Below are 26150 nucleotides of genomic sequence, written 5' to 3'. Positions count from 1 at the left end.
TAGAGTTATTTTTTCTTTATATCTTAATGTTTTAGTCTATTATAAGTCCATTGTTATGGATTATTAGTTTTTGACTCTTGTATTTTTTAAGTATGCCAAGTGCAGTTCCTTTGATCTATACACATTTATTTACGGATAAAGAAAATGAACCAGCTGCTGCTCGTACGCTTGCCCGCGTTTGCCTTCTGCCTTTCTGCTGTTGACCTGCCTTGCTGTGCGCCTTGTTGGCTTTGCGCGGGTGAGGTGGCTGCTGCTTGGCTTGCTTGCTGCGTGGGCCTAGTCTGCCTCCTGCCGTGCACGGCTTGCTAGCGTGACCTTGGCTTGAGCCTGGCGAGTGGCTGCATGAGGCTTGCGAGAGCCACCAGTTGCTGTCTGCTCTGTTCTTCTCTTTATTCAACTAACCCTTTTTGCTGCTTCCTCTTCTTCTTTTTTTTTTTTTTTATCTGTAAATAAATGTATATATTGATCAAAAGAAGCCGATTAAATAATATACATTTAAACTCAAAATTAGATAAAAATCTGTATAAAAAAAAAAAATAAACTCTATCATCTTTCACATTTTAACATTTCAGTTTCTATTCATCAAAAAGTTATTTTTAACTTTCTTAGACTACCAGGAAAACAAGGAAAGTGTTTTTCGGAAAAATGTTTTTGGCTAAACAAATGGAGCTTTAATATTATTTTTAAATGTAATATTTTTATAATAATTTACATTTATATGACTGATCTAAATATAAATTTCTATAAAATATAAAGGATAAGTGACAATGTGCTCTCAACTTGAGATAAATAATTAATAAACATAAACGTTTATTAAAAGACGTATTTATCTTAACAATGCTTCTAGATACTTCATAAAATACTGACTAAATAACCTGCAAGAATCATATGTCAAAATCAAATGAGATCCATATTTAATTCTTAAATTGGGTCGGGTGGTTTCTCTTCTTTTTTTTTTTTTAAAGTAAAAAGTAATATTAAAATAACATTAATTAACTGTTAAATATTTGCACACTTTTTTTTTTTTTTTAATTTTACTTTAATTAACAAGACTTTGAAGTGGGTGGTGGTGGGGTATTGCTGCCTGCCTCCTCACCTAACCCACCCATTTCTTTACTCCTAATCACAACATCTATAAACACCTCAACTTTTACGCAAATCCCTTTTATAATCATAGCTTAATGCACTCTCCAAGCAGGTTCTTTAACATTTAATGTCATCATTACACTAAATTTGTGAATCCCAATATGATGAATTGATATTTATTTTTAAAATAATATAAAAAATTAACAATATTATTAATTGTGTGACATCTCTTTAAAAGAAATTTAAAAAAATTATGTATTATTATCTCTTTTATATAATATTTTTTTTAATAAAAATGTGATATTTATCTAATGACGTTATTATTAATTATAACTTTTAAATTATTCTTATTTTTTTAAAATTTTTATTCCATAAATGTGCAAAATACCTTCTTTAAGGCATTTCGTCGTCTACTCTCCACATATGTGGGTTTGGTGAGTCCAAAACAAATGTGCATTGTTGAATGATAGAGCCACTGGGCCATGGTTGTTCATGCCGAAGGGCAATTTCGTCCAACGGCACCAGGCGTCGAAAACCATTGGCAAGACGCCGCGTACCTATCCGTTGGCGGACACGGAGGGCCCACCTCATCGGATAAACATCAGGATCCGACGTCTGCGATCTCGACACGTCCCCGTGAGCTGGCAATCAATCGGCGATGGCCCCGCCACCCACGAGATCAGGATAGGATGGGAAGAAAAGTACGTGTAATTTTTTACCCTACGAGATTGGCAATATTACAATATTAGCATATTCGAGTATATCCATTGCCATCAATGATTTGATCAAATAATTGACCCACTGATGTGGATCCTCGCTGTCTGGTCCTGCATTTTAGACTGTTCCGATGCACGTTGCCGAATACCTCCGCGCCACGTGGAGGCAGCCTCATTGCCATGTGCGCGGCGGCTCGTCCCTCCACGTCGGATACCGGGTCCCACGAATGCCTAGTTCCCGGTATATAAGGCAGAGGTAATAAGACTTGGTTCAACGCAGTGTCCATCAACTGAGCTTATTCTGGAGCTTGATTAATCGACCATGGCCGGAGCGACAGTGAGGATTCCGATGTGTCGCCGGATTTTGATGTGTGAGAACTACGATTCCGGGAATTCCGGTGATTTGGAGATGAGATTGGATGACACGGTTTTTGAGTTCTTGGACGAATCGCCGGAGAGTAGTAGCAGCCACGGCTCTGTTGAGGACGAAGAAAACGAAGAAGGTGATGAAGAGAAAGTGAACAAGACACACGCAGAAGATGACAGGATTTTCTGGGAAAATCAACACCAAATCCTGCGTGTAAGTCCCATCAGAATAAACTGATTGCGATAGTAATTAATGATCTTGTGTAGAAATTAAGATTATTAAATTAATTAACGTCGTACATCTTGCAGGACACCTTATGTAGGACTAGTTCTTTGGAATCAAGGATCCGGAATGCCACCAAGCAGGCACTAAAAGAAGCCCAGCTGGCCGGAAACTTCTGCGTCTGCCGGAAACCAGTGGCGGGCGGCTGCCGGAACTGTCTGATCAGGGAAATCTGCGGCCGCCTTCAGAATGCCGGCTTCAACAGCGCCGTCTGCAGATCCAAATGGAGGAGCTCGCCAGATATCCCGTCCGGCGAACACACTTTTCTCGACGTGGTGAGCTCAAGCTCGAAGAAAGCAGAGATCAAAGTGATAATTGAGTTGAATTTCCGGGCGGAGTTCGAGGTGGCGAGGGCGAGCGAAGAGTACAAGCAGCTCATCGGGGGGATGCCGGAGGTGTTCATCGGAAAGGTGGAGAGGCTGCAGAGTCTGATCAAGATCCTGTGCTCAGCGGCGAAGAAGAGCATGAAGGAGAACAAGATGCATATGGGTCCGTGGAGGAAGCAGCGATACATGCAGGCCAAGTGGCTACGCTCCTGCGAGAGGATCGCCACTGCGGCGCCGCCGCTATCGACGGGAGGCTCCTCCTCCCGGGCCGCCAGGCCAAGGGCTTCCATGCTCACGGTGGATTTGCACGAGGGTTTCCACAGTTTCAATAGGACTGCAGTTGAAGTGCTGTGATCATTACCGTACATTTTGCCGCCTTGTTCATCCTCTTGCTTAATCTAACAATGCTAGCTTCGTCCTGTTCATCTTCCCACTTGATTAGAAATCTACCAACAATCCGTATGTAATATAATAAGCCACAATCTATTAATTATGGCGCACAACAACCATAAAAGCTACGATTTAATTATATCATAGAAGCAAAAAGACAAAAAAAAAAAAGAAAAAAGAAATTAGAATTAATTAGAAGAAGAAGAAGAAAAGAAGAACTATATATGTTTACATATTTACTATTTTTAAAAATATATAGTTTATTTGTAAAGCACGTGTAAAATTATGTATTAATGGTGGTTGTTGAGATCGATCACTACATATAATTTGTCTCAAAATATACAAGTATCTATAAAAAAGAACGAGATTAATTTTCTTAATATAATCTCTGACGTTGAAGTTAGTAGAAAAAAATGAGTAATAAATATGTAAATAGTGTTATAATTTTGTTGGTCCTTTATATGAGTGAAGTAAATTGAGATATTCTTCCAGTTATATCTAAGATTTCTAGGCAGATTGGCGGAGAATTTGTCGAACCAAATAAAGATGGGTTTGGGGTGAAAAATAATACTTTTCCAAGATTCTTAGGCTCGACTATCTAATTCAATCGATTGGCTAGTTTGTTCTTGAGTCATGTGGTATCCTCTAATGAATCAGTGGAGATGAAATAAGTGATATATGAATAGAAAGGAAGTGGTAGTGTGAAATTTAATCCCTATCTCCAATGAATGCTCCCTTGAAAATAGGATTGGAGGAAAGAAATTGAGGCTCTTTTTCATTGAATATAACATTCAAGGTGACGAAAACTCTACTAGTCAATGGGAATAACATTCATAGTCTTTTTTAGTGTTAGACTATCTAATAAATATTTACGTATTTAGAGAAGTTTGCTTCGATTTTAATTGTGTATATGAAAAAAGACAATGCATCAAAGACTCTAGGAGGTATTTTGTGACTAGGTGAGAACTCATGATAGAATTCAGGTAATACCTGTATAAGGTTCTTGTTACTCAAGACTTTAGAAGAAACCCAACATAAAAGATAAGCAACAATCAAAAGAGCTTCTCCCTAAAAGTGTTTAGGAACATTTGCGTGGACTAGAGAGAACAAGTGACATTTAGAATGTGTCTATTTTTTATTTTAGCTAAATCCTATTTTGTCGAAGCATATCAACACAAGAGAATTCATGGACAATTCTTTCTTTTTTGAGAAAATTTGCAAGATTTTGATTAAAATATTCTCTTTCATTATCAAATCTAATAATCTCGATTGATATCCTAAATTGAATAGTTATCATTTTGTGAAAATTCTAAAAGATTGAATAAATTTTTTATTTTTCTTTCATAAGATATAACCACCACATAGTTCGAGTACAATCATGAATAAATAACAAAAACCATCTAACCCTATAAGATTTTCAATTTTTGTGGGTCCCACACATCACCACAATTTGAAAAGAAAGGTTTAGAAGCTCCTTTTTTATTGAAAGGAAATGAAACACTGTGATGTTTGGCAAGGCCAGAAATGTCACAATGAAAATTATTGATTGTAGCATTTTGGAAAAAATAAAGAAAACATGCTCTTGAGTAAACTAAAAGGAAGATGTCATAGTCTAAAATGTTGAAACCAAATTTCAAATGAATTTGATAGATTGGAGAGTTGAAGGAAACACCTATCAACTTTAAAGAGCACCAATTGAGCATCACCTCAACTAGTATAACTCGTTCTATTCCTTAGCAAATCCAATCATATATCCTCCCCATTCTTATGTTATGAAAAATACAATAGTTAGCAAAAAAAATTAGTTTGCAATTTAAATTTTTGGTTAGTTGGTGGATGGAGAAAAGATTAGTAGAAAGCTTAGAAAACATGGATAACATCTTTTAAGGTGAGTTGAGGACTTAGAATTGTATGATTCTTCCATTGGGGAAAGTTTGTAGGTGTCAAAATAGGTTAGGTCATGTTTCATATATATGATTAGTTCTCTTGAATTAATTAAGAACCAACAATAAGGTACTCACCTGATTGAGCTAATAAACACACATGAGAGACTTAGAAAGAGAATCAAGAAAGGCCATAATTTTATCAAGCTTTTCCCTTTGTAAAGGTCTTTTTGCCGACGAACTTTGGCTTTTCTTGAGAAGGAGTTGTTACTCCATTAGTTGGATTAGCTTGAGGTTGTTGTTAGTCCCTAATCCAGTTGAGAACTTTGACTTTTTCGTGGAGTTTGTAGTAGCACTAAAAAAAATTAATTTTTTGTGATGATTTTTCAAAATCATCGCAAAATTTATTAAAAAATTTAATTTCAAGATGATTTTCAAAAAATTGTTACTAAATTCTGAAAATAATTTAATAATTAAAAATTAAAATTAAATTTTGCAACGATTTTTAAGAAATCGCTACTAAATTCATAAAATAATTAAAAAATAAAAATAATTTAACATTTATGATGATTTTTCAAAATAGCCGTAAAATTCATTAAAAATTTGAATTTTGCAGCAATTTTCAAAAATCGTGACAAAATTTATTAAAAAAATTTAATTTTACGACGATTTTCAAAAAAATTACCACTAAATTCAAAAAATAATTTAATAATTAAAAATTAAAATTAAAATTAAAATTAAATTTTGTAATGATTTTTGAGAAACCATCACTAAATTTAGAAAATAATTAAATAATTAAAAAATAAAATTAAATAACATTTGCTGTGATTTTGAAAAATTGTCACAAAATTAATTAAAAAAATTAATTTAAAAAAAACAAAATTTTAATAATTTTAAAAAGAAATTTTTAAAAAATATATAAAATCTTACTTTTATTTTTTAATCAATTAATTAATTTAATTTAATTTATTTATTTTTAATTTATTACATTATTCTTTTAAAAAATAATCAATTAATTTATATTAAAAATAAATATAAAATATAAAATATAAAATATAATTCTAAAAAATAGTTGTTGGATTAGTATATAATTTATATATGCGAAAATATAACAAGGAGGCTTCGCAAGTCAAATGGTTTCGTTGGTGTATGGGAGGTCCCGGGTTCGAAATCGGGGAAGGGTCCAACATCGCCACATGGCACGCAGAGCTGGAAAAAATTTAGATTTTTTTGAATTTTTATGACAATTTTGAAACTGTCGCTAAAATTCAATATTTTGGAATTTTTTGCGGTAGTTCCAAAATCACCGCACAAAATATGACTTAGCGGCGGTTGTTGAAAATTGCCGCTAAATGCTTCGCGACGATTGATTTAACGACAATTTTCAAAACCTTAGAGGCGGTTAAAACCACTGCTAAATACCATTTTTTTGGTAGTGTAGTTATTTCTTGTGAGTCATTATTTCTTGTAATAAGTACACTTTAACCCATCTCGGTTTGATGTTATCGTTGAACCTAACTTTTGGTTTTGTCCAAGGTTGTTATTGTCATTATCCTCTTTTGATATCATGGCTAAGCCTTCTATTTGTTAGGTCTCAAAGATAACTATCGTTTGACTATCTTTAGTTGTTACTATTAGATATAAGCCCTTAAAATCAGTTATAGTGGCACAATAGGGTTTGATCTTGTAACTCTTTAAATTATATTTAATGGCAAGTTTATGTTTTATTTAAATTGTAATATGATTTAAATTAAATATATATATATATTCTTTAGTATAATAAGAAGTGGATACCACTCTTAAGTGTTAAGAATATGCATGACGAATAATTCACATTTCGTTATATTATAAATATGTTCCTAGCCAAAGTATTCCTAATTTGGATATTAACAACTTGTAAAAGCTAGCACATCGTTTTCCTCCTTGTTTCATATGAGATACTAAAAGATAACATTAGTGAGTCTCATGCCATTTTGTATAAGATATAGAGGAATGATGAGTGGGTGCTCGTTAAAGGAACGAGACTGTTAACATTGAATCACATGGGTTTTGTCTCACAAATCAATGATTCAATGTTAACTACTGATTTGCAACTAGTCCATAGACTTGAGATGATATGGATATTCGTGTGTTGGTGAATTAGAATATTAGCGATATTATATGATTGTTCTAATTAAGGAAGACTATACGTATCTATGTGCCTAGTTCAATGACACATGGTGTATGTGTTTATTAGACATGAAATCTATCACATTGAGATATACAAAAAGGATCTCATATGCGATCCAATAATTACTTGACGATAAATCTTTGACCGAGGTAATATGACGATAGAATGTGTGTTTCATAAAGATTGTGTTATATTAGTCAAGATTGATTTTTGGATTTGGTCATATAACAAGATTAAGAGATTTGACCTATTGACCGTGATCTTATATCTTGTCAGGATATAGGATGATAGAGGGACTGTATTGTATGATATCGTAGTGTAAGGTTCACATTACTCTTTTCACCTTAAATTGAGTAATCATGATATATTGTTTGATGTCACTCATGATTTACGAAAATTAATAATTGATTAATTTTTTTTGCCAATTTAATTATGAACCCAGAAAATCTCATCTAATAAGAAATTATTTTAAAGAGAAAAGGATAATTTAGTAATTATGGAATTATTAAATAGTGGTACAATTATTTATAAGATAAATAAAGATAATTAAATTATTAATGAGTTAATTATTTAGTTATCAAGTTGGATCGGGTTTTTTGCTAGTACATTAAGCCCGATCCAACTACACTTAGGGTTTCTAGGGTTTGCCTATAAATAGGACATTAAGTTCTTAAATCCATATGACAATGTAATCAATTGTATTCAGATTCGATGAAAATTTTAGAGAAAATTTTTGGGTCATTTTCTCCTGAAGCCTCTTGGAGTCTTGGTGATTTCAGGTGGACCAACTTGCATTTCACACGTGGAAAATTATACGGCGAGTTATCTACAACGAATTTTGTATTTGTCTTGAGGTAATTTTTTGTTTCTGTCTTTGATTTCTAAATTGTATGTTTTGAAAATTGTGATACTTATAAAATTAGATTTTGTTTCCACTACGTTCATACGATAATTTTCTAACACTTACAATAGCAAAAACTTCAGTTAATGATGGTAATCATTTCTTTCCTTGTATTTGAACTTGAAACCAATCAAAGTCCACAGTTAAACCTACTAAAAACTCAAATAGTTGATCCCTCTCCATATAGCTTTGAAGAATATTGACATATGTTGGGCATTTCATCCGTATGTATTGATAGTGGTCTATTTCAATCCAAAATTATCCCTTCATGATATTGTAGTACTTAGTGACTGAAAGAGTATCTTATTTTGTCATTGAAATCTTCGTCTTAAGTTCAAATATAACTGTTATGTCTTGAGCTTTGAGTATGAATGACAAATGGTTTCCCAAATCTCCTAGGTAGTAGGAAGAAACATACATCTTTTGTTGATTTCAAGTTGCATTGAGGTCCATAACTATGGCATTATCCTAGAATATTTTTCATCCCAGTCTTGAAACTTGGAATCCTCTTTGCTAGGTCTGGTTCCTTCCATGTAGCTAAGCTTTCCTCTTTCTTTAAGATGTGTCTTCACAATTTATAAGCATGGAATGTAGTTCTTTCCATCAAGTCGGTATTCTCTCATATTTAGAAGTTCTCTACTCAATGAATTAGTTGAAGGCTGCAAAAACAAGCTCAGTTAGCGTGGAGGTAATGTTTCCTGAATCAATCATCGTCAAATGATGATTATGGTTATTTAAGAAGAATAGAGAAGAACGGTGCTAGGTAGGCCCAAAAAAAAAAAGGGGGTCAGAGCACAAAAGGCAAGGTCGGTTATTGGTAAGTTGTAGAAGATGTAGAAAAAGAAAAAAAAATCAACAATAAGACTAATTATTAATAGTTAATAGTGAAGGCTGATTAAGAGAGAGAGCAAAGATGGTGGTTTTGATACCATGTAAAAAAGAGTACTTTTTTACATTGTAATATGAAATGGTACATTGTGTATTTATTACAAGTATGGATTTCGATTTAGACAATCAATTCCAAATAATTAGGGATTAGCCAACTCAATCAAGGAAGAAAAAAATAAGAAAAATAATACTAATAAGGAAACATAATCTTAACCTAATAAAAAAAAAAGAAACCCTAGAAATAAGAAAATAGAGATATTTTAAGAAAACAATGATAGGAGAGATTTCTTAATTTCTAACATTGGGCACAATTAAGAGGAGTTGAATTCTCTAAAAGTGAAGTGGACTAAAATATTCAAAGTTAAATTTTCGGGGTTCTTGGCTAGAATATCTCAAGCTAGCGACGTTAGCTGGGATTCTTGGTGTTATGTCCAAGGTTCTTGAGCTTGGATATCTCAAGTTGGTGGTGAATCTTTTGGGTCAAGATTATCTCAAAAACTTTCAAGTCTGTTTACCTCGAGCCATGCCAATAGGGGTTGGATTCTCTAATATTAGGATCAACTGATGACAAGTGGCATGTCTAGCTTGTTAACAAAGATACGTGATAAGATAAGATTGATTGTCTCTTAAAAATGAGTTAATAACTTTATTTGTTTTAGTATCTTTATAATGCTATCTCCAATCATACTTTATATTTTATTTTTTATTATATTATAAACAATTCACTCCTTATTCTTTTTTTACCTCAAAAACTGTGCTTACTCTAACAATACTCTTTATTATACTCTCTATTTGATTCCATATTTCATTTGTTTATTAATTAAACATTAATTCTAATTCTTTTACTTTGCCTATAATTTGTACTACTATAAACATTTAATATTTATTTTCTAATTTAATAATAAATATTACTATTCTTCTCCTCCACCTCATCTGTTCATCTACACCATTCCTTGGGTTTTACTGTTTGAAGGGGTTTCACTGTGACCGATTGTCTCTATCGTGTTAATTTGTTCGTCTCTTTCTTTGCATGACTCTTCATCTTCTTCGACTGTGGGCCTTTTTTTTTTTTTTTTTTATCATGTCCAATTGCCTTCAATAGCCATTTTTGAAATCGATGGCAAATTGGCTGCAACATGTTTTGTTCTCTTCGTCTTCTCCGACAGAGCTTCGTGTTTCGACCGTGAATGTTGCAACTGCGGTGATAACAACGATGGGAATGCATTTGGCTGTGATAGTTGTGGAAAGATATGACAAGAGCTGCAGTGGATGATGCCAATAGCCAAGAAAAACAAGGGATTTGAGATTCGCTATTTGGATGGTGAGCAAAATAAAAAATGGCAAGTTGCATTAGAGCAGCTTCTTCCATCTCTCTCGCTAAAATTTTGACTTAGAGAGGGGAAATTGGCAGCATTAGAGACAGCCTAATGCATAGAAACAAAATTCGTATGGACACTCATAAAGTGAATAGTTTTCGTATAGTTAAATTGCTCGGGGTGTGGTTTTTTTTACTTACTAATTTTTTATGTCTGCAACTATTATAGCAGGTGAAGCTCTGTCCATAATGGAGTGGGCTTTCTGAAAGGCTTCTCGAGGCCCATGCTTTCTGGGCTTTTGGGCCTACAAGATAAAGTCCTCCCACTGTTGGGCCGAGGAAGAATAAAACTACACTGAATGTTTATATTATTATATTTATATATTAGAATTTTATAAATTTTAGGAACATGAAAGAATGGGTGGAATTTACTAATTAATTAATTGGCTTTGTCATTAAGTGTTGGAATATAATTTGTTATCATTAAAAGAAGAGAGTTTGATCTTAAGAGATGCCCTTTGCACGGTCCCAAAATAAGATTGGACCATAATAGAAAGAGGGCCTTTCCGCCATCCCACCGCTATTGTTAGAAGAAATGTGGAAAATAATGATGATGATGATGGATGTGATGTGTTGAATTGGATGTATAATATGATGATTAATTAAGACAAAGATAATTGTAATCATAATTACTGTTTTTAAAATTGAACTTGACATCTGGTCTAAAAAAAAAAAAAACGAAAGTGGTTCACCCTTCAGTGGTTGAATCCAGATTGAATTGTGGTTGGGTTGTTTTAATTTTTTATTAAATAAATAAATTCTTAAAATGAATATAAAAATGCATAATTAATGATAATATATTAATATATTACATAGTTATATATCTAAGAAGTGAGTTCCTTTGGGGGCAGAGATAATAGAGAAGAAGAAGAACACTGGAATAGGAAGAGGAAGGGAAGTTTAGAGAAGACGAAGAGCAATGAAAAATTGGAGAGCAAGAAAGAGAAGGGATGATAGGAGAAGAAGAAGAACATTAGAACTTCGGATAGCAAGAAGGATAAGAAAAGATAAATGTTGAAGATTGGAGGGCAAGAAGGAAAAAGAAATATTAGAGAAAAAAAATCGTCAAACATTAGAAATAAGGAGGAAAGATCAAGAAAGATAGATTGGGGAAGAACACTAGAAGATTGAAGATTGAAGAGTAAAAAGAAGAAGAATGGAAAATTGGAGAATAAGAAGAATGAAAAAAAGCTCGAAATGGCATATAGTTGGAGTGCATTGGCAATGCTAAAGTTTGTAAAAAAGACAACATTTCGAACCATTTATACTACCCGAAACATCAAGGTTTTGTGCTCGTTGGACCAACAATTATGTTCTTTCTTAACAAAAGGGACGGTTGGAGGCTAGTCTACAATGGTGAGAGATGGGCCCCAGCAATCGATCTAACGGGGCTGGCTGACACCTGTAAACACTCCGACGTTTGAGTGAGTAAAGGAGTAGGAAGTGGTTAAATATTAGTGAGTCAGAGAGAAAAACATATATTGGCTTTGAAAATAGCGGGTTCATATAGAAGGAGAATAAGTCATTCTATATGCATGCATCGTGCGTTTGCAGGTGATGGAACTGAGTATCCAGCGCTGGTGGAGGTTCCTAGGTGGTAGCATGGTGTCGACAAGACCTTTATTAATGTGGATAGATCTGAGGATGTGAGGCACCGCTTGCAGGTGTGGAGTGGTTTGCTGCCCCAAGTGGGGCAGGTTCGTCAGGGCATTTTTTGTGGAACACGTGGCAAAATCTCGTTGGCCATCAGTCGTCCGTTAGGCATCTCGTGCGATGCCTATTAATATGCAATGTCTTTCGTGTGCGCACATCTTTTGTATTCATCTTCGAACTATTCCCCTATCATTTCTCATCATTGAGTTCGATTACTTCTGCTAATCGTCCTTTAGATCTGTTAAGAGTGGTGTGTTAGTCTACTCATCGATGGCTATCTCAATCTGAAATTCCGCTCATGCGTACGATTGGGTAAACAAGAAGGTTGCTCGGATTGCGTTGAAGTTTTCTACCTATTCATCTTTGGAGGTGGTAAGGGAGAAGTTCGCTTGCTGGACTGAGGATGGGGAAGAGAATGATGAGGATGAGAGAGGTAGGGAGAGGAAAAATGGGGAGGCGAAGCTCGTCTGCTGTTCTTGCGGCATGGAAGAACGTGTTTGCCATTCAGTCCTGGACCCTGAGTTTCTTTATATGTACGAGGTGCTTTTTACGAAGCTACGGTTGCAGTTTCCTCTAATCGAGTTCCAGAGTTTGGTTCAAGAGGCGATGAACGTTGCTCTGACGAAGTTGCACCCAAACAATTGGGGCTTCATCCCCGGTTTCGAAGTGCTAGTTGAGTTTCTTGGTCGCAAACCTACCAAGGTGGTCTTTTTTCATTGTTATTATTGGAAAGGGGTTAGTCGAGGTGGTTGGATTTCCTTAACCAGACGCATGGGGAAGTTGGTGCTGAAGGCTTTTACTTCATCCATTAAACATTTTAAGGACAGTTTCTTCAAGGTGGCCTCGAGTGAGAATGAGCTAAGCTTTTTCTTGGACGCGGAAAGCAAGGAGAAATACCCCGTGTATTGGCAGTTGGAACGAACCCCCCTATGGAGGTGGAGTATGAAGGTCTCGACTTGGAGGACTAGGCCCTAGCAAATGCCTTTACGTTTTCTGCCCATCTTGAGTTTGCGAAGCTCGTGGAGTTTGGGGCGAATCTTTGAGCTTTATCCAACTACATGGGTGCGTTGCTGCTATGTGTCCTTGTTTGGTTTTCACTAACCATGGTTCTTATTGGGGCTTCATGTTTTGGGGCAAAAAGTGTCTGAGTTGACGGCAGAGGTCGTGGCGAGGCACGTGGCGGAGAAGAGTACTGGGGTGCCCTCCGAGACGCTTGTAAACAAGGGGAAGGCCGCTGTCGCAATGTCCAAGGGTCTTATTCGCGTTCGACTGATTGGGCCAAAATATGTTATTCTCTTTGACTCACTGATATTTTTCCATTTCCTACTCATTTACTCACTTGAGCGTCGGAGTGTTTGCAGGTGCCAATTACTCCTGTCAGACCGATTGTCGGGGCCCATCTCTCGCCGTTGTAGGCTCGCCTCGGACCGTCCCTTTTGCCAAAAAAGAACAAATTCAACTATGACTCAATCGAGTTTTAAAAACCACTTTTTTTATCTGAACCAAATTGATAAAAAAAAAAAATTATTATGTATTTTCCATGCAAAATATAAGGAATAATAATGATATTATCTTTTTGTTTTACATAGAATCTGTGTTTTTGCAAAGGTTGTGTTTGGGACATCGATAAGGGAGTGTTTGGCTTATTGATTTGACCACTTACAACTTATAAGTTATTAAGTAAAAGTTGGTGAGGTGTTTGGGTGCACCTTACTAGCGTTTAAATTAGGTAGTTTAAACGCTACTACCACAACGTTTTGAAAAACTAGTGGATAGGAGCTTTTGCAAAATGCTGCTAATTTATGAGCTGTGTTGACCGACCATTTTACGATTTTACCTTCATCATTTTTACTAATTTTTAGTTATGCCATTTTTTCTTCAACCTCTACCTCCCGTCGCCCCAGTTCTTTCAACTGCCACTGTCGGCCATCGTTGTTGCATCGTCTCCCCCACCAACCACTTTTCGTCGGTCATCGCCCCTATTGGCAACATCGACTACTTCCCTCATCGTCTCCTTTGTCGGCTATCGCCCCATCTACTTCAACTTCTCCTCCGTCACCCCATCGACTATTGTCCGTTGCCGTCCCCATCTTCTTCTTCTCCATCCATGCTTCTCCTACCCACTACCATTGTTTGTGTGTATATATGTCTATATATATTATATTAATATATTTTTAATAATTATGTATAATTTATTAATATCTAATAGTAAAATTTTACATCATTTAATACTAACTATTTTGATTTTTTTATCAAATTTTGATAATTTATCAACCCTTTTAAATTAAATACATAACTATTAATTAATAATTTAAAAATATATTTATCTAAATATACTATCAATTTAAACTCATCTAATTTTTAAAATTTATACAACTTAATGAGTCGCTTTCTTATTTGGCAACTATCCTCCAGAAACAGCCTCGATATTTTGGAATTTTCTTTCTTTGCTTTCCTGGCAGCCAAACAGAGCAGCCGAAAGTTGACAGGAAACCACATTGCGGAACCAAAACGTCTCTGGCCCCAACCCAACATGACAATCGCCATCCCCTTTCGGGCACGGGCGTCCGTGAGAATCGTACCATCTCTCTCAAATATTATACACATATACATGCATGCCTACCTATATAAATATATATACATATTCACATATTCTGATCTTGATGGTCATATTCTTAATATTATATTCGCTGTCTCTCTCCTCCTCTCTCACCCTATTCTGACTTTCTGGTGGTGGGTCCGAGGAATCTATGGTTATCAATGCGTACGATGCCTGATGCTGATGAATTTGTGATGATCACGGCCAGATTTTGATTTCTCCCTACACCCTAAAGATCCTGTCTTTCATTGCGAGAGAGAGAGAGAGAGAGAGGAGAATAAGGGACAATGACCTGATTGATATATACCCTTCTGGTAAGTTTCTAAATGCCGCAGATCTTTCTTTACCTTGCGTGTACTTGATTTTTGTGTAGGCGTATATTGTGTATGAGGAAATGCTTGTTTGAGTTGATGGGCCTTCTTTTCTTTTTGATTCTTTGACGGGTTCATGGTTGTTTTGAGGCGGCGATTAGTTTTCTGCTGAGGGTGGGATGCCTTTGTTTTGAAGGCAATCGCGTGTACTTTTTGTTCTTCATATTTTCTTTTTGGGATTTGTTTGTGTAATTCCAGGCTTTCAAGGAAGGGGGTTTTGACTTTGAAGCTAAAAGGGTTTGTTGCTGGAGTTCGGGTTGGTTGTCGTCAGAGTTAGGTTGATTTTTGGTGGTATGAAATTTGGTTTGGTGGTTCTTTCTGGTATTGGTTTTTGATATAGTTTTTTTTCCAGGTGATTTTGGTTCTGATGATATGAGATTAAAGGTTTTGATGACACTCCATCCTTTGTGTGTATTTGAGGGTTTGAAGCTTCAAGGGCCTCTGATTTCGGTTATGCTGAGAATTGGATCTTCTCCGAGTTGTTGGTTAACTGGGTAAAGGGTTTTCAAGTTCCAATGGGAATAGAAGTTGTTCTGTAGCAGTTTCCTGTTGATGGATTTGAGGGCAGTGGGTGTGTGGAGATTTGATAAATATTGGGGATTTCTTGAGGAAAATCTCAGTTCGCTGCCTTCTTCTCACCTGGAGAAGAAGGAAGATAGTGTGGCATCATTTGTGCTTGCAAGGTATTTTAGGGCTTGAGTATGGAGGAAGAGTCTAGTTCTTGGATTAGGAGAACAAAATTTTCTCACACTATCTATCATCGATTTGACTCAGCAAGGTTGCCTTCAATTCCTATCACCATTCAACCAAACCGGAACAAAGGTCTGAAATCTAGACCTACGGTTACACAAATTCAGCGGAATCCTGCTACAAACAAGCAGAGGTCTGTATCACCTCTCCCTGAAACTACACTATCTGATGCATTTAAGGAAGCTCGATCTGACCGGAAGAGATTCTCCACTCCACATCCTCAGAGAAAAGAACCTGACAAGCAGATTACCGGCAAGTTGTCCCACAGGGATTCCCGACAAATCTGGTCACATGATTCAAAGAAATCAAGCACCAGCCCACTCAGGCCTTTTTCTTCCATGAAAGTGCATGATAAAACAAAAGGCAGGAAGGATTCGACATGGAGCAAGTATTTTGATCATGCAGGTGGAAGAGTTACTTCTGTGGAAATGGCAGATGAATGGATGGTGGATCTCTCTAAGCTATTTCTTGGGCTTCGATTTGCTCATGGTGCACATAGTCAGCTTTACCATGGCATATATAAAGACGAACCGGTTGCAGTGAAAATTATCAGGGCACCAGATGATGACGAAACTGGAGATCTGGCAGTTAGGTTAGAGAAGCAATTTACTAGAGAAGTCACTCTTTTGTCTCAGCTCCATCATCAAAATGTCATAAAGGTAAATCATTCCCTCCTCTGTATGTTTTCAGGACAAGACGGATAATCGACCTCTTTTCTCTGTATTCGTGGGAGCTGGAAATTGGATATATGCTTGTTCTGTGTCCTTGGAGCATGACTTGATGAATTAGTCATACATGCATGCTACCTTTAGGCATTACTTTCTATTCATGTGATGTATATGTTGCTGAATGGACTGACATAACAATTATGAGATTTGGATGTTACTGTTGCATATTTCTGAAACTATTTTACGTGCACATGAGTTTGAGAATTCATAGCTTTACTAAACCTCTATGGGCTTAACTTATATATTCTGTTATCATGATACAGTTTGTAGCAGCATGCAGAAAGCCACCTGTTTTCTGTATCATCACAGAGTATCTCTCAGAGGGTTCCTTGAGGGCATATCTTCACAAGCTTGAGCATAAATCTCTTCCCTTAGAGAAATTAATTCCAGTTGCTTTAGATATTGCACGAGGAATGGACTACATTCACTCACAAAGAGTAATTCATAGGGACCTCAAACCTGAGAATATCCTCATTAATGAAGATTTCCACATGAAAATTGCTGATTTTGGAATAGGTTGTGAGGAGGCATACTGTGATCTTTTGGCAGATGACCCTGGGACATACCGTTGGATGGCACCTGAAATGATTAAACGTAAATCATATGGCCGGAAGGTTGATGTGTACAGCTTTGGACTCATTCTGTGGGAAATGGTAACTGGAACTATTCCTTATGAGGACATGACACCAATTCAAGCAGCTTTTGCTGTAGTAAATAAGGTACTTTTCTGAATTTCATTTTCAATTGGTTATTTGCCTTGATATTTTCAGAAAATCCCAACATGCATACCAGGCTATTTATTTTCTCGTTTTCTCTCCAATTTTTCCATTTTGATTTGTTTTTAAAATTCTTGTTTCTTTATATATGTTTTGTTAAGTACACAAGTGAACTTTGGCTTGCATCAAGAAACCACTGCTGCCTTAAATGTGTTTGAAGGTGGAAGATTCATGAATAACTATGAGTGAAGCACATAAGCTCAGAAGCAGTTTAAGTGTGCACCATACTGGTTCAGAATAGAATACGGCATGAATCAGGCGACCTCTAGACTTGGCAAGTGCACCACATAGTTTGACGTATTTCACATGCCATTTCTCAAAATTTTTATTAATGGATGATGTGTGAGAGGAACCTACGCTTTTTGCTTCAAATATTATTCTGTGGAAAACTATACTTAGCAATGTTTCCAGTAGTAACGGGTGTCAAATGGTAATTAATTGTTATTTGCTAAGTAACCTGATTCCAAACCAATCTGGAAAAGGCTTAGTTGAGTTTGAGTCTCCTCAGAAAGATAAGTGCTTCATGCAAGCAGATGAATCGTGGTCCTATCTGGCAACTTGTGATTCAGGAGCATCTTGATAAAGTTTGTGAATTCAAATGCTCATCTTGTTTTTCGCCAATAATTTGTTGTCATTTGTAATGCTGATTCATGAAACACGGGATCACATCTTCAGTTGAGATTTCATGCAGCAAGCTTTGCAGTTGAGAAAAGAAAGAACTATTATTGGTTCAGTAGATGATATTGTGTGTTTTTTATTTTTCTTTTAAAGTGCCACAATTGTATTAATTTTTTGAGGAAATCTGATGCATGGGAGTTAGCATTTATTTATATTCTCTATAATATATGTTTATATACATTAATATTTGTGCTATAGAAATTCTCCATCCCCGAATGTATTCTGGAGAGGACCTTTTTGACCTCTAGACCCAACTACTGCAAACGCTTGCACACTGCAAATTAGTACTTCTGTTATTTGTAGATCCCATATTAACTTTGAGTGGGGTTGGAAAAAAATGGAATGATGATTTTGCAGTTATCACAGTTCAACTGCTTTAGAGCTTCCATCTGGTCTTCTAGTTAGATGCATCATCCACATCCTTGATTCTCTTTAGCATTTTGATTCTTCTCTTGAATTTATTCAAAAAAAAAAATTTTGTCCACCTTTCTCTGTGAACTCTTTTGGAACTATAATATTACTATCTCTTGGTATCTTTCAGAATTTGAGGCCAGCTATACCTGATGGCTGTCCGCCTGCCATGAAAGCCTTAATTGAGCAATGTTGGTCTTTGCATCCGGAGAAGAGGCCAGAGTTTTGGCAAGTCGTGAAGGTATTAGAGCATTTTGAGTACTCACTTGCCCATGATGGAATACTCAAGCTGCCACAAAACCCCACTAGTGAAGATCATAAGAAGGGTCTTTTTCATTGGATACAAAAGCATGGTCCTGTCCATACTAACAGTTTACCAACGCCCAAGCCTAAGTTCTCTTGACTTTCTTATGATTTAGTTTCGTAGTTCCACCGGTTCAGCCTGTAATTAAAATGATTTCTTTTTGTCCCCATCCTTTTCTATTGTTTCCTACAGTTTTACTTTCATGCAAGCATGAATGCAGATATTGTGGGCATGCATTGATGTGAGGTTATTTTCTTTCACTCACATTTTTGTGAACTACAGATAACATGGTTGGATTTCAATGGAGCTGCAGAACTTTCTTAAGACTAGAATTTCTTTCTGATATGGATTTTTTGGTACCATGCTTATACATCCGAAAATCTATTTTTGTTGTATTAGAAGTACCTATGCAAAATTGCACACATGATATGAAAAGTTCACAAGAGGTTGTAATCTTTCTTGCTGCATATTTTACTTTAATTATTTTTTAACAGTTAAATTATCATTTTCATTCTCTATGATGTTCATCGTCTGATGGTAATGGACGTTGCCTCAACTCTCAAGTGGAGCCTGTTTACTTGCTTGGAACTTTTACACTTTCACCTAGTGAATATTTTTTGATGAGTAAATTGGTATGCATTATGGAAAGTGCCTCATCAGACTGCCATACATTGTAATCGCTACTGCCCACATATCTGTTGACTTGTACGGTTAGGTCATCCAAGATTTGATGAAAGTTTATGAAAATTAGTAGACTTAGATATATCCAGGAGAGGCCATGGAGAGAGAGAGAGAGAGAGAGAGATGTTGAATTCATATAGCTGACTTCTCTAGTGATATTAATGTTTGTGATTCTTGTTGCTACTTGTAGCATTCAGGAAAGGGGTAAGGAGCTAGGCACCCAGGTTCCTACAAATTTTACAGTATTTGTGGAATTCTGCCTACCTGGGGCCAAAGGCTCTTGGATGTATTTTCCTCCAAGTGTTTCTTTTGGTTCACAAATTTTTTACTTTGAAAACTTTCCTGTCCCTACAACCATGAAAAGAGCTCCAAAAGCATGCCAAACAAAGCTGCAATTTCAGGAAAAACTTCTACATCAATGTGTTTAAGATTGACTAGGATTTGGCTCTTATAAATGTAAAGGTTGTTGGTAACCATGACCTTGACTTTATCTTCACGATTCTAGAACCTTTTAACAAGTGATATATTTGTTGTTGCCTTCCATTTGGACAAGCTAGACTTGTGTTGAACACCCAGCCTTCTTTCCGGGTATCTTCCTTTCCTACTTCTGATACAGCTTGGAGAGGTCTATAATTTCGTACAGTAGATCGAGCAAAGTGATATTAAGGCTTGTGATTGTCCTCCTTGTAATTGTTGCTGCTACTGTAGTAGTAGTAGTTAGATGGTTGGAACAAGCTGGGATATTTGGCTTTTGTTTCTTTTGATGTGAATGAAAAACAGTAGCATGTGATTTCATAACCATGACCATGAAGGGCAGGAACAGAAGTATCCAACTTATTTATTGCCCCTCTCAAAATTGTGGGTGTCCATCCATCAAAGGAACACATGATTGATGGCAGGCATTGATTAGGTTTCACTGAATTCTCTCTATCTGTGCACCCATGCATTCTTGTGTCTCTCAGTTGGAACTTGGATTCATATGTTCGTGTGATGACTAGTTGCACATGCTGAGTTCACATGCAATGCAATGGATCTCTCTCTCTCTCAATTATAGTACAAATCGTGGATGATCACTTCTGTTGTTGAAAAGTTGTGTTTGTATATGTTTAGAAAATTCATGGGTTCCCTGTGCTTGTGCTGCCCGTGATATTTTGATTCTTCAATTGGGTGGATGCATTGGACTTGGACCATTACGGTTTAATCTAATTGAATACTTGACTCTCTCTCTCTCTCTCTCTCTCTCTCTCTCTCTCTATATATATATATATATACATATGCATGTTGGATGCAATTTTGTCCTTTATAAAATTTGCTAAAAAAAACTATAATAGTTAAAAAATTATGTTTTGACTTGAACTTATGTCTTCATGAGTCACAATCCAATAAGAACAACTTTATTGTTATTTCAAGGCTCAGAGGCTTTATTATAATTAAGGTTTATTTAAAAAAATAAATTAAATTAAATTAAATTTCAATTATCAAACTTCATCTTTTGAATGTGAGTTTTGATTTATTTATTTTTTTAAAATTTACATGCGTAGTGTGAGTCACCCCTTTAGTTATTATTTCTCTTTTATAAACACACATTTGTTAACTTTAGTACTTAGAATCTAAAATAGCTACAAATTAAATAAATTAACAGAATATGAGAGCTTGTGAGCTTATGCCAGATTAAGAACAAAATTACAATTAAACGAACCCTTAACTCAGGCACGTGGGCCGCCCGGCCCATCAGATTCAAGAATGGGCCAACTTGCGGCCATTGCACTTGGCCCTATAAGAAGACCAAGTTATTAGTTTTGACTACATTTAAGATTTGTTTAATTGTTTTAACATTTTAAATGATGTAACAATGATGGTGATTTTATGGTCAATAAATAAAGCTTTCTTTAGCAGTTACAGTATGAAAAATATGAAAATGTCAACTATGTAAATACATAATACACATTAAAGTTTTTTTGAATATAAAAATAAAAAATAAAAACTATAACCCAATGGTTCATAGGATTATTTGAGAATTATTTGTCTTTTGTGGTCTATGCATAATTTCAGGCCTCCTAATTTCATTTTTAGTTTTTTTTTTCGTTTTCAAAATTTTACAAATAAATTTTGTTTTTGTTTTTGAAAATATTTAGTTTTTTGTACATAATTTTAGGGGCTAGTTTTCTTGTGCATTACAGGGGTGAGAATTCGAACGGTTTGATTACTAAACTGATCGAAATGTTGAAATCAAAATAATCGAATTTGTGTCAAAAGTTAAACCAAATCAATCGAACAAATACGAAAATAGAAAAAAATTGAACAAATACATAAAAAGACGATTTGATCGAAAAAATAAAAAATAACTGAAAAACCAACAAAACAACTTTTCTTCTTTTGTTTTTTTGTCAAAATGTTGGTAAAAAATGTCATTATTTGACAATTTTGATCAATTTCATTATTTTCATTACGAAAATCGAGTTGAATCGAACTAAAATAATCAAAATTGTCAAAAAACCGAATTGAGCCAACTTTTAGTTTGAACCAAATCGAGCTGGCAATTTTAGTTAATTGAGTTTGATTATTTCTGTTAAGTTAAAATTTTGCTCATGCTGCATTAAGAGATTAGATGAAATAAAAATAAATCGATAAAGTTTATATGAGAGAGACATTAGTAATTAATGTAGAATGAGATTAAAACTTTCTAACGTTATTTAACCAAAATAAAGTAGAAATATCATTCTAGTTGTGCTCTTGGTCCCCTTTTCATAATTTTGTATTTACTTATCAATATTTTAGGCTTTATTTTTTTTATTATTTTTAGATCGTTTTTAGTTTTTAATTTTTTAAAACAGTAACAACGTGTTTATTTTTAAAAATAAGAAAAAAATTTATAAAAAAATTTAAAATAATAAAAAAAATATTTTAACTATTTTCATCTCTTAAAATTTTAAAAAAACTAAAGACATTTAGCCCCTTAATTTTTGCCTATTTAACCAATTTGCCCACTCAAGTACTTGAGGGAGGACTTAAACACCTGAACTTTGAATTTAAAGACCCATCAGCTCCCTCATCACTACGCGTGAAATCACGCTAGATTGAGGAGAGTGAGCAATAAATGGGTCTTTCTCTCTTTTTCTCTCTCTTCCTAATTGCTGCCATGGTCTCCTCTTCTATCCCTTTCTTCCACCAAGAACCACTGCCCTTGCAACCATCGCTGTCTCCGTTGCGGCCGCCGCCTCCTTCTCCGCTCCTTCGCGTTTCCAATCGTTCGCCTTTGGTCACCGCCCATCTTTGCTGTTGGTGTCCCTGCTTCTTCAATTGCGGCGGCTTGGCTTCTTCTCTGATTTTGCTTCCTCCATCAGTTCTTCTCCCATTCAATCCCTTCTCTATTCTTCCCTGATTCAATCCCCTCTCTTCCACCAAGATCCACCACTGCCTCCAATTGCTGCTGTCGCCTCTTCCGTCTGTATACATATAAATATATATATATACATACAGATATATACATAATATATATGCATCAGTTTCCTATATATATTATATATACATACAACTTCATATATATATATACATATAGATATATATTATGTTCCAGATACACAATCGTTCGCCTCTGTTTACTGTGTATGTTTGTATTAATATAAATTTTTAATAAATAATTATATATAATTTATCAATATTTAATAATAAAAATTTATCATTTAAAAAATAATATATATTATATTAATATAAAATTTTAATAAATAAAAATATATAATTTATTAACAGATAAAATTTTATTACACATCAATATGTTTGTATTGTATTAATAATAAAATAATAATTTATAATTTATTAATATATATTATATTTATATAAAATTTAATAATAAATAAATACACGTGTGTCACGCATGTCTCAAATTAAAAGTTGAAGAGGTTGATAGATTCTATCAAAACAAAATGATTAAATCGAGAAAGTTGGAAGGGTTGAATGTGTCTTTTAACCTTTTTAAAATATGAAAAATACTACAAATAAAAAAATATATTTTCAGTAATTTTAAAATAGACACATAAAATATAAATTTAAAATAAATTTAAAATTTAAAATTTAAAATTAAAAAATTAAAAGAGAATAACGTGTGGCAAACTCGATTTTCTTTTCCCATGTTAAACATGGCTGGTCTAGTTAGGAAGGTGGCAAGAAGGGCTAATTGTATGAACAAATGAGAACTCTCAAAAAATGGTCTGAACGCAGAACTAGTAAGGTGAGGGGACATAGGGCCCTGTAAGAAAAGTGATATTCTGTTCTTGGCGGTGGTGGCAAGAAGGGCTAATCTTATGAACAAATGGAGAACACTCAAAAAATGGTCTGAACACAGAGCTACTAATTAAGGTGATGAAGGGACACATGGCCCTGCAAGAAAAGAGATAATCTGTTCTTGGTGGTATGGCGGCGGCAAGAAGGGCTAATTGTATGAACAAATGGAGAACACTCAAAAATTGGTCTTAACACACGGTAAGGTGATGAAGGGACATATGACCCTCTAAGAAACGTAATATTGTGTTTAGGGGTGAGCAACGGTTGGATTAGATCAAATTAATCGAGTCGAACCGATCAAATTGGTCAGTTCGGTTCGTTTTTTTGATAAAATAATTTAATTCGATTCAATTTTTTTTATTAAACGGTTCGGTTCGGTTTGCAATAATTTAATTTTCAGTTATTCAGTTAACCGAACTAACCGTGTGAGTTCAACCCCCCCCCAAAACCCAGAACCCACATGATTGCCACAGACACTCATACTCCCCCCCTCTCTCTCTCGCTATCTCCCCCCACCCTTGCCTGTGAATTCGTGTGTTGAGTCATAACCACACCCCCCCCCCATTTTCTCTCTCTCTTTCTCTCTCTCTCGCAAGTGATCGAATCGAATCCTAACCCTTGCCTTCGTTCGAATCGAACCCTAACCCTAACCCTAACCCTAACCCTAACCCACACCCGATCGAATCAAACCCTAACTCTCACCCACCATCCCTCGCCTTCGTTTCTTTTTTTCCTTGTGGTTGGACGATCGACGAGGGCTATTCCAAGATTTGGGCCATGACGGCGACGGTAGGAGTGCTGGTTGTCAAAGTGGCGAAGGGGCAATCAGCGACGACGACGTGCGCTTCGAAGCTCGTCAACCAGGCTCTTTTTCTTTCCAATTGCTACAAGATTCCCGACGACCTCAACTCGTGTCAAAGACTCAAAGGTACACTATTTATGATTCAGTGATTCCTGTTCTGGAAAATTCTTATTAGGAAACTCTGGATATTTCCAATTCTTGTTTATTTGTTTTGGAAATTCAGATTGGGGACTGGAAAATCGTTTTGGTTTTATGTTCGATTATACTAGAATTATTGGTTCTGATTGGGGATTTGAAACTCTCTAGTTATTGTCAGTTCGATTCAGTTATTGCATTTTATTATTCGGTTATTTCGATTTCGGTTAGTTTGGTTATACTAGGATTATCTGTAATACCCCAAGAGCCTAGAGAAGAGTAATATATATCGAGGATAAATAATGAAGGAAACAACACTAGCTGGATACCTTTTGGGCTGAATGCAAGTAAAGAACTTCGAGGTTAAGCGTATTTGACCTGGGAAAATTCAATGATGGGTGACCCCCTTTGGGAAGTTTGCGTAGGCCCATTAGGGTAAGTTGTTCCAGTTCTTCCTATCGCTCGATACGGGATGTTACAAGTGGTATCAGAGTCGACCCCCGAGCCTCTGAGTACTATAGTGGGGCAAACCTCTGTGAGAATGCTGAGTCCCTAAGGGGGGTGCGTGTAGGCATCTTAGGCGAATCCCACATCGGCCATGCAAATGGAGGAGATTTGAGACCGGTTGTAAGGTCACATGAGAAGGACGTTATGTGCTCAAGGGGGGAGAATGTAATACCCCAAGAGCCTAAAGAAGAATAGTGTATATCGAGGATAAGTAAGGAATGAAACAATACCGGCTGGATACCTTTTGGGTTGAATGCAAGCAAAGAACTCCAGAGTTAAGCGTATTTGACTTGGGAAAATTCAATGATGAGTGACTCCCCTGAGAAGTTTGCGTAAGCCCATTAGGGTAAGTTGTTATGGTTCTTTCTATCGCTCGATATGAGACGTTACATTATCGGTCGGTTCAATTCGATTATTAGAGACAATTCAGTTCGATTTGGTTAGTAATTTTTGGACGAGTTGATTCAATTATAACCGATTGCACACCTCTAATTGTACCCCTAATTGTGTTTGAGAAAATTGAAAGAAAAAGACATTTTGGGAATCTAAGGTATATTTTATTTATTAATAAATAAAATACGAATTGTTTCTTCCTAAAAGACAGATAACGTGATTCGTGTTTATATATAGATATAGAAAAGAAAAATTGAGGTTATAAACGTGTTTTATTTAATTTTGTTTAAAATTAAAAGTAATTAAAAAACAAGAATATAAGTATAAAATTATTTAAAATAAATATATGAATAGGATTAATTGAAACCTATTTGTGTCCCCACTTGGACATTGATATAAGCAATTGATGACAACATATATATGATGTCGTTTTTTTCTCTTTCTTTTTTGGGCAATAATATAATAATTTAGGAGCCTTTTTGGATGGGTCAGCATCATATAGGTTGTTGAAGCCGATATTCAAACAGTTCTCTTGTTATTGTTTCACCGTTTTTGAGAGATTTACTTAATTTTCTCTCTGATGAAAGGGTCAAAGTTGGTCTATAGGGACCCCCAAAAGTTGAGGTATATTAATTCCCCACCATCCCTTCAAAGCACAGTACTTTTTTTCTTCTTCTGCATTAATCATTATGTTATA

At 35.4% G+C, this 26150-nt stretch overlaps 2 protein-coding genes across 7 annotated transcripts; both read left to right on the top strand.

The window, feature by feature from the left end:
• Nucleotides 1–2061: 2061 nt before the first annotated feature.
• LOC127807265 (uncharacterized) lies at nucleotides 2062–3196 on the top strand. Its single transcript, XM_052344966.1, has 2 exons — nucleotides 2062–2382; nucleotides 2478–3196. The coding sequence occupies exons 1-2, from the start codon at nucleotides 2125–2127 to the stop codon at nucleotides 3129–3131; spliced, it is 912 nt and encodes a 303-aa protein (XP_052200926.1). The 5' UTR covers nucleotides 2062–2124; the 3' UTR covers nucleotides 3132–3196.
• An 11522-nt stretch (nucleotides 3197–14718) lies between these two features.
• Nucleotides 14719–18978, top strand: LOC127808285 (serine/threonine/tyrosine-protein kinase HT1-like). 6 transcript variants are annotated; one of them, XM_052346758.1, is made up of 5 exons: nucleotides 14719–14950; nucleotides 15206–15263; nucleotides 15360–16416; nucleotides 16749–17204; nucleotides 18481–18978. In XM_052346758.1, exons 3-5 carry the CDS (start codon nucleotides 15709–15711, stop codon nucleotides 18751–18753), a joined length of 1437 nt encoding a protein of 478 aa, XP_052202718.1. In that variant the 5' UTR covers nucleotides 14719–14950; nucleotides 15206–15263; nucleotides 15360–15708; the 3' UTR covers nucleotides 18754–18978. The 6 variants fall into 6 exon arrangements, with proteins under 6 accessions (XP_052202718.1, XP_052202717.1, XP_052202713.1 ...); XM_052346757.1 differs by having other exon boundaries at nucleotides 15206–15279; XM_052346753.1 differs by having other exon boundaries at nucleotides 15206–15284.
• The last annotated feature ends 7172 nt before the right edge of the window (nucleotides 18979–26150 follow it).

This window comes from Diospyros lotus, chromosome 8 (genome assembly GCF_014633365.1).
Source record: "Diospyros lotus cultivar Yz01 chromosome 8, ASM1463336v1, whole genome shotgun sequence".
NCBI classification, from domain to species: Eukaryota; Viridiplantae; Streptophyta; class Magnoliopsida; order Ericales; family Ebenaceae; genus Diospyros; species Diospyros lotus.
The sequence above is the reverse complement of the archived record's forward strand: the minus strand, read 5'-3'. Positions and strand labels throughout refer to the sequence as shown.

Excerpts from the sequence above, each read along its gene's own strand:
- LOC127807265 (XM_052344966.1), top strand. The coding sequence starts at position 2,125 with ATGGCCGGAGCGACAGTGAGGATTCCGATGTGTCGCCGGATTTTGATG. Across the intron at positions 2,383-2,477 it reads ATCAACACCAAATCCTGCGT|GACACCTTATGTAGGACTAG; the intron begins GTAAGTCCCATC and ends TACATCTTGCAG.
- LOC127808285 (XM_052346756.1), top strand. The coding sequence starts at position 15,709 with ATGGAGGAAGAGTCTAGTTCTTGGATTAGGAGAACAAAATTTTCTCAC. Across the intron at positions 16,417-16,748 it reads ATCATCAAAATGTCATAAAG|TTTGTAGCAGCATGCAGAAA; the intron begins GTAAATCATTCC and ends ATCATGATACAG. Across the intron at positions 17,205-18,480 it reads CTTTTGCTGTAGTAAATAAG|AATTTGAGGCCAGCTATACC; the intron begins GTACTTTTCTGA and ends GGTATCTTTCAG.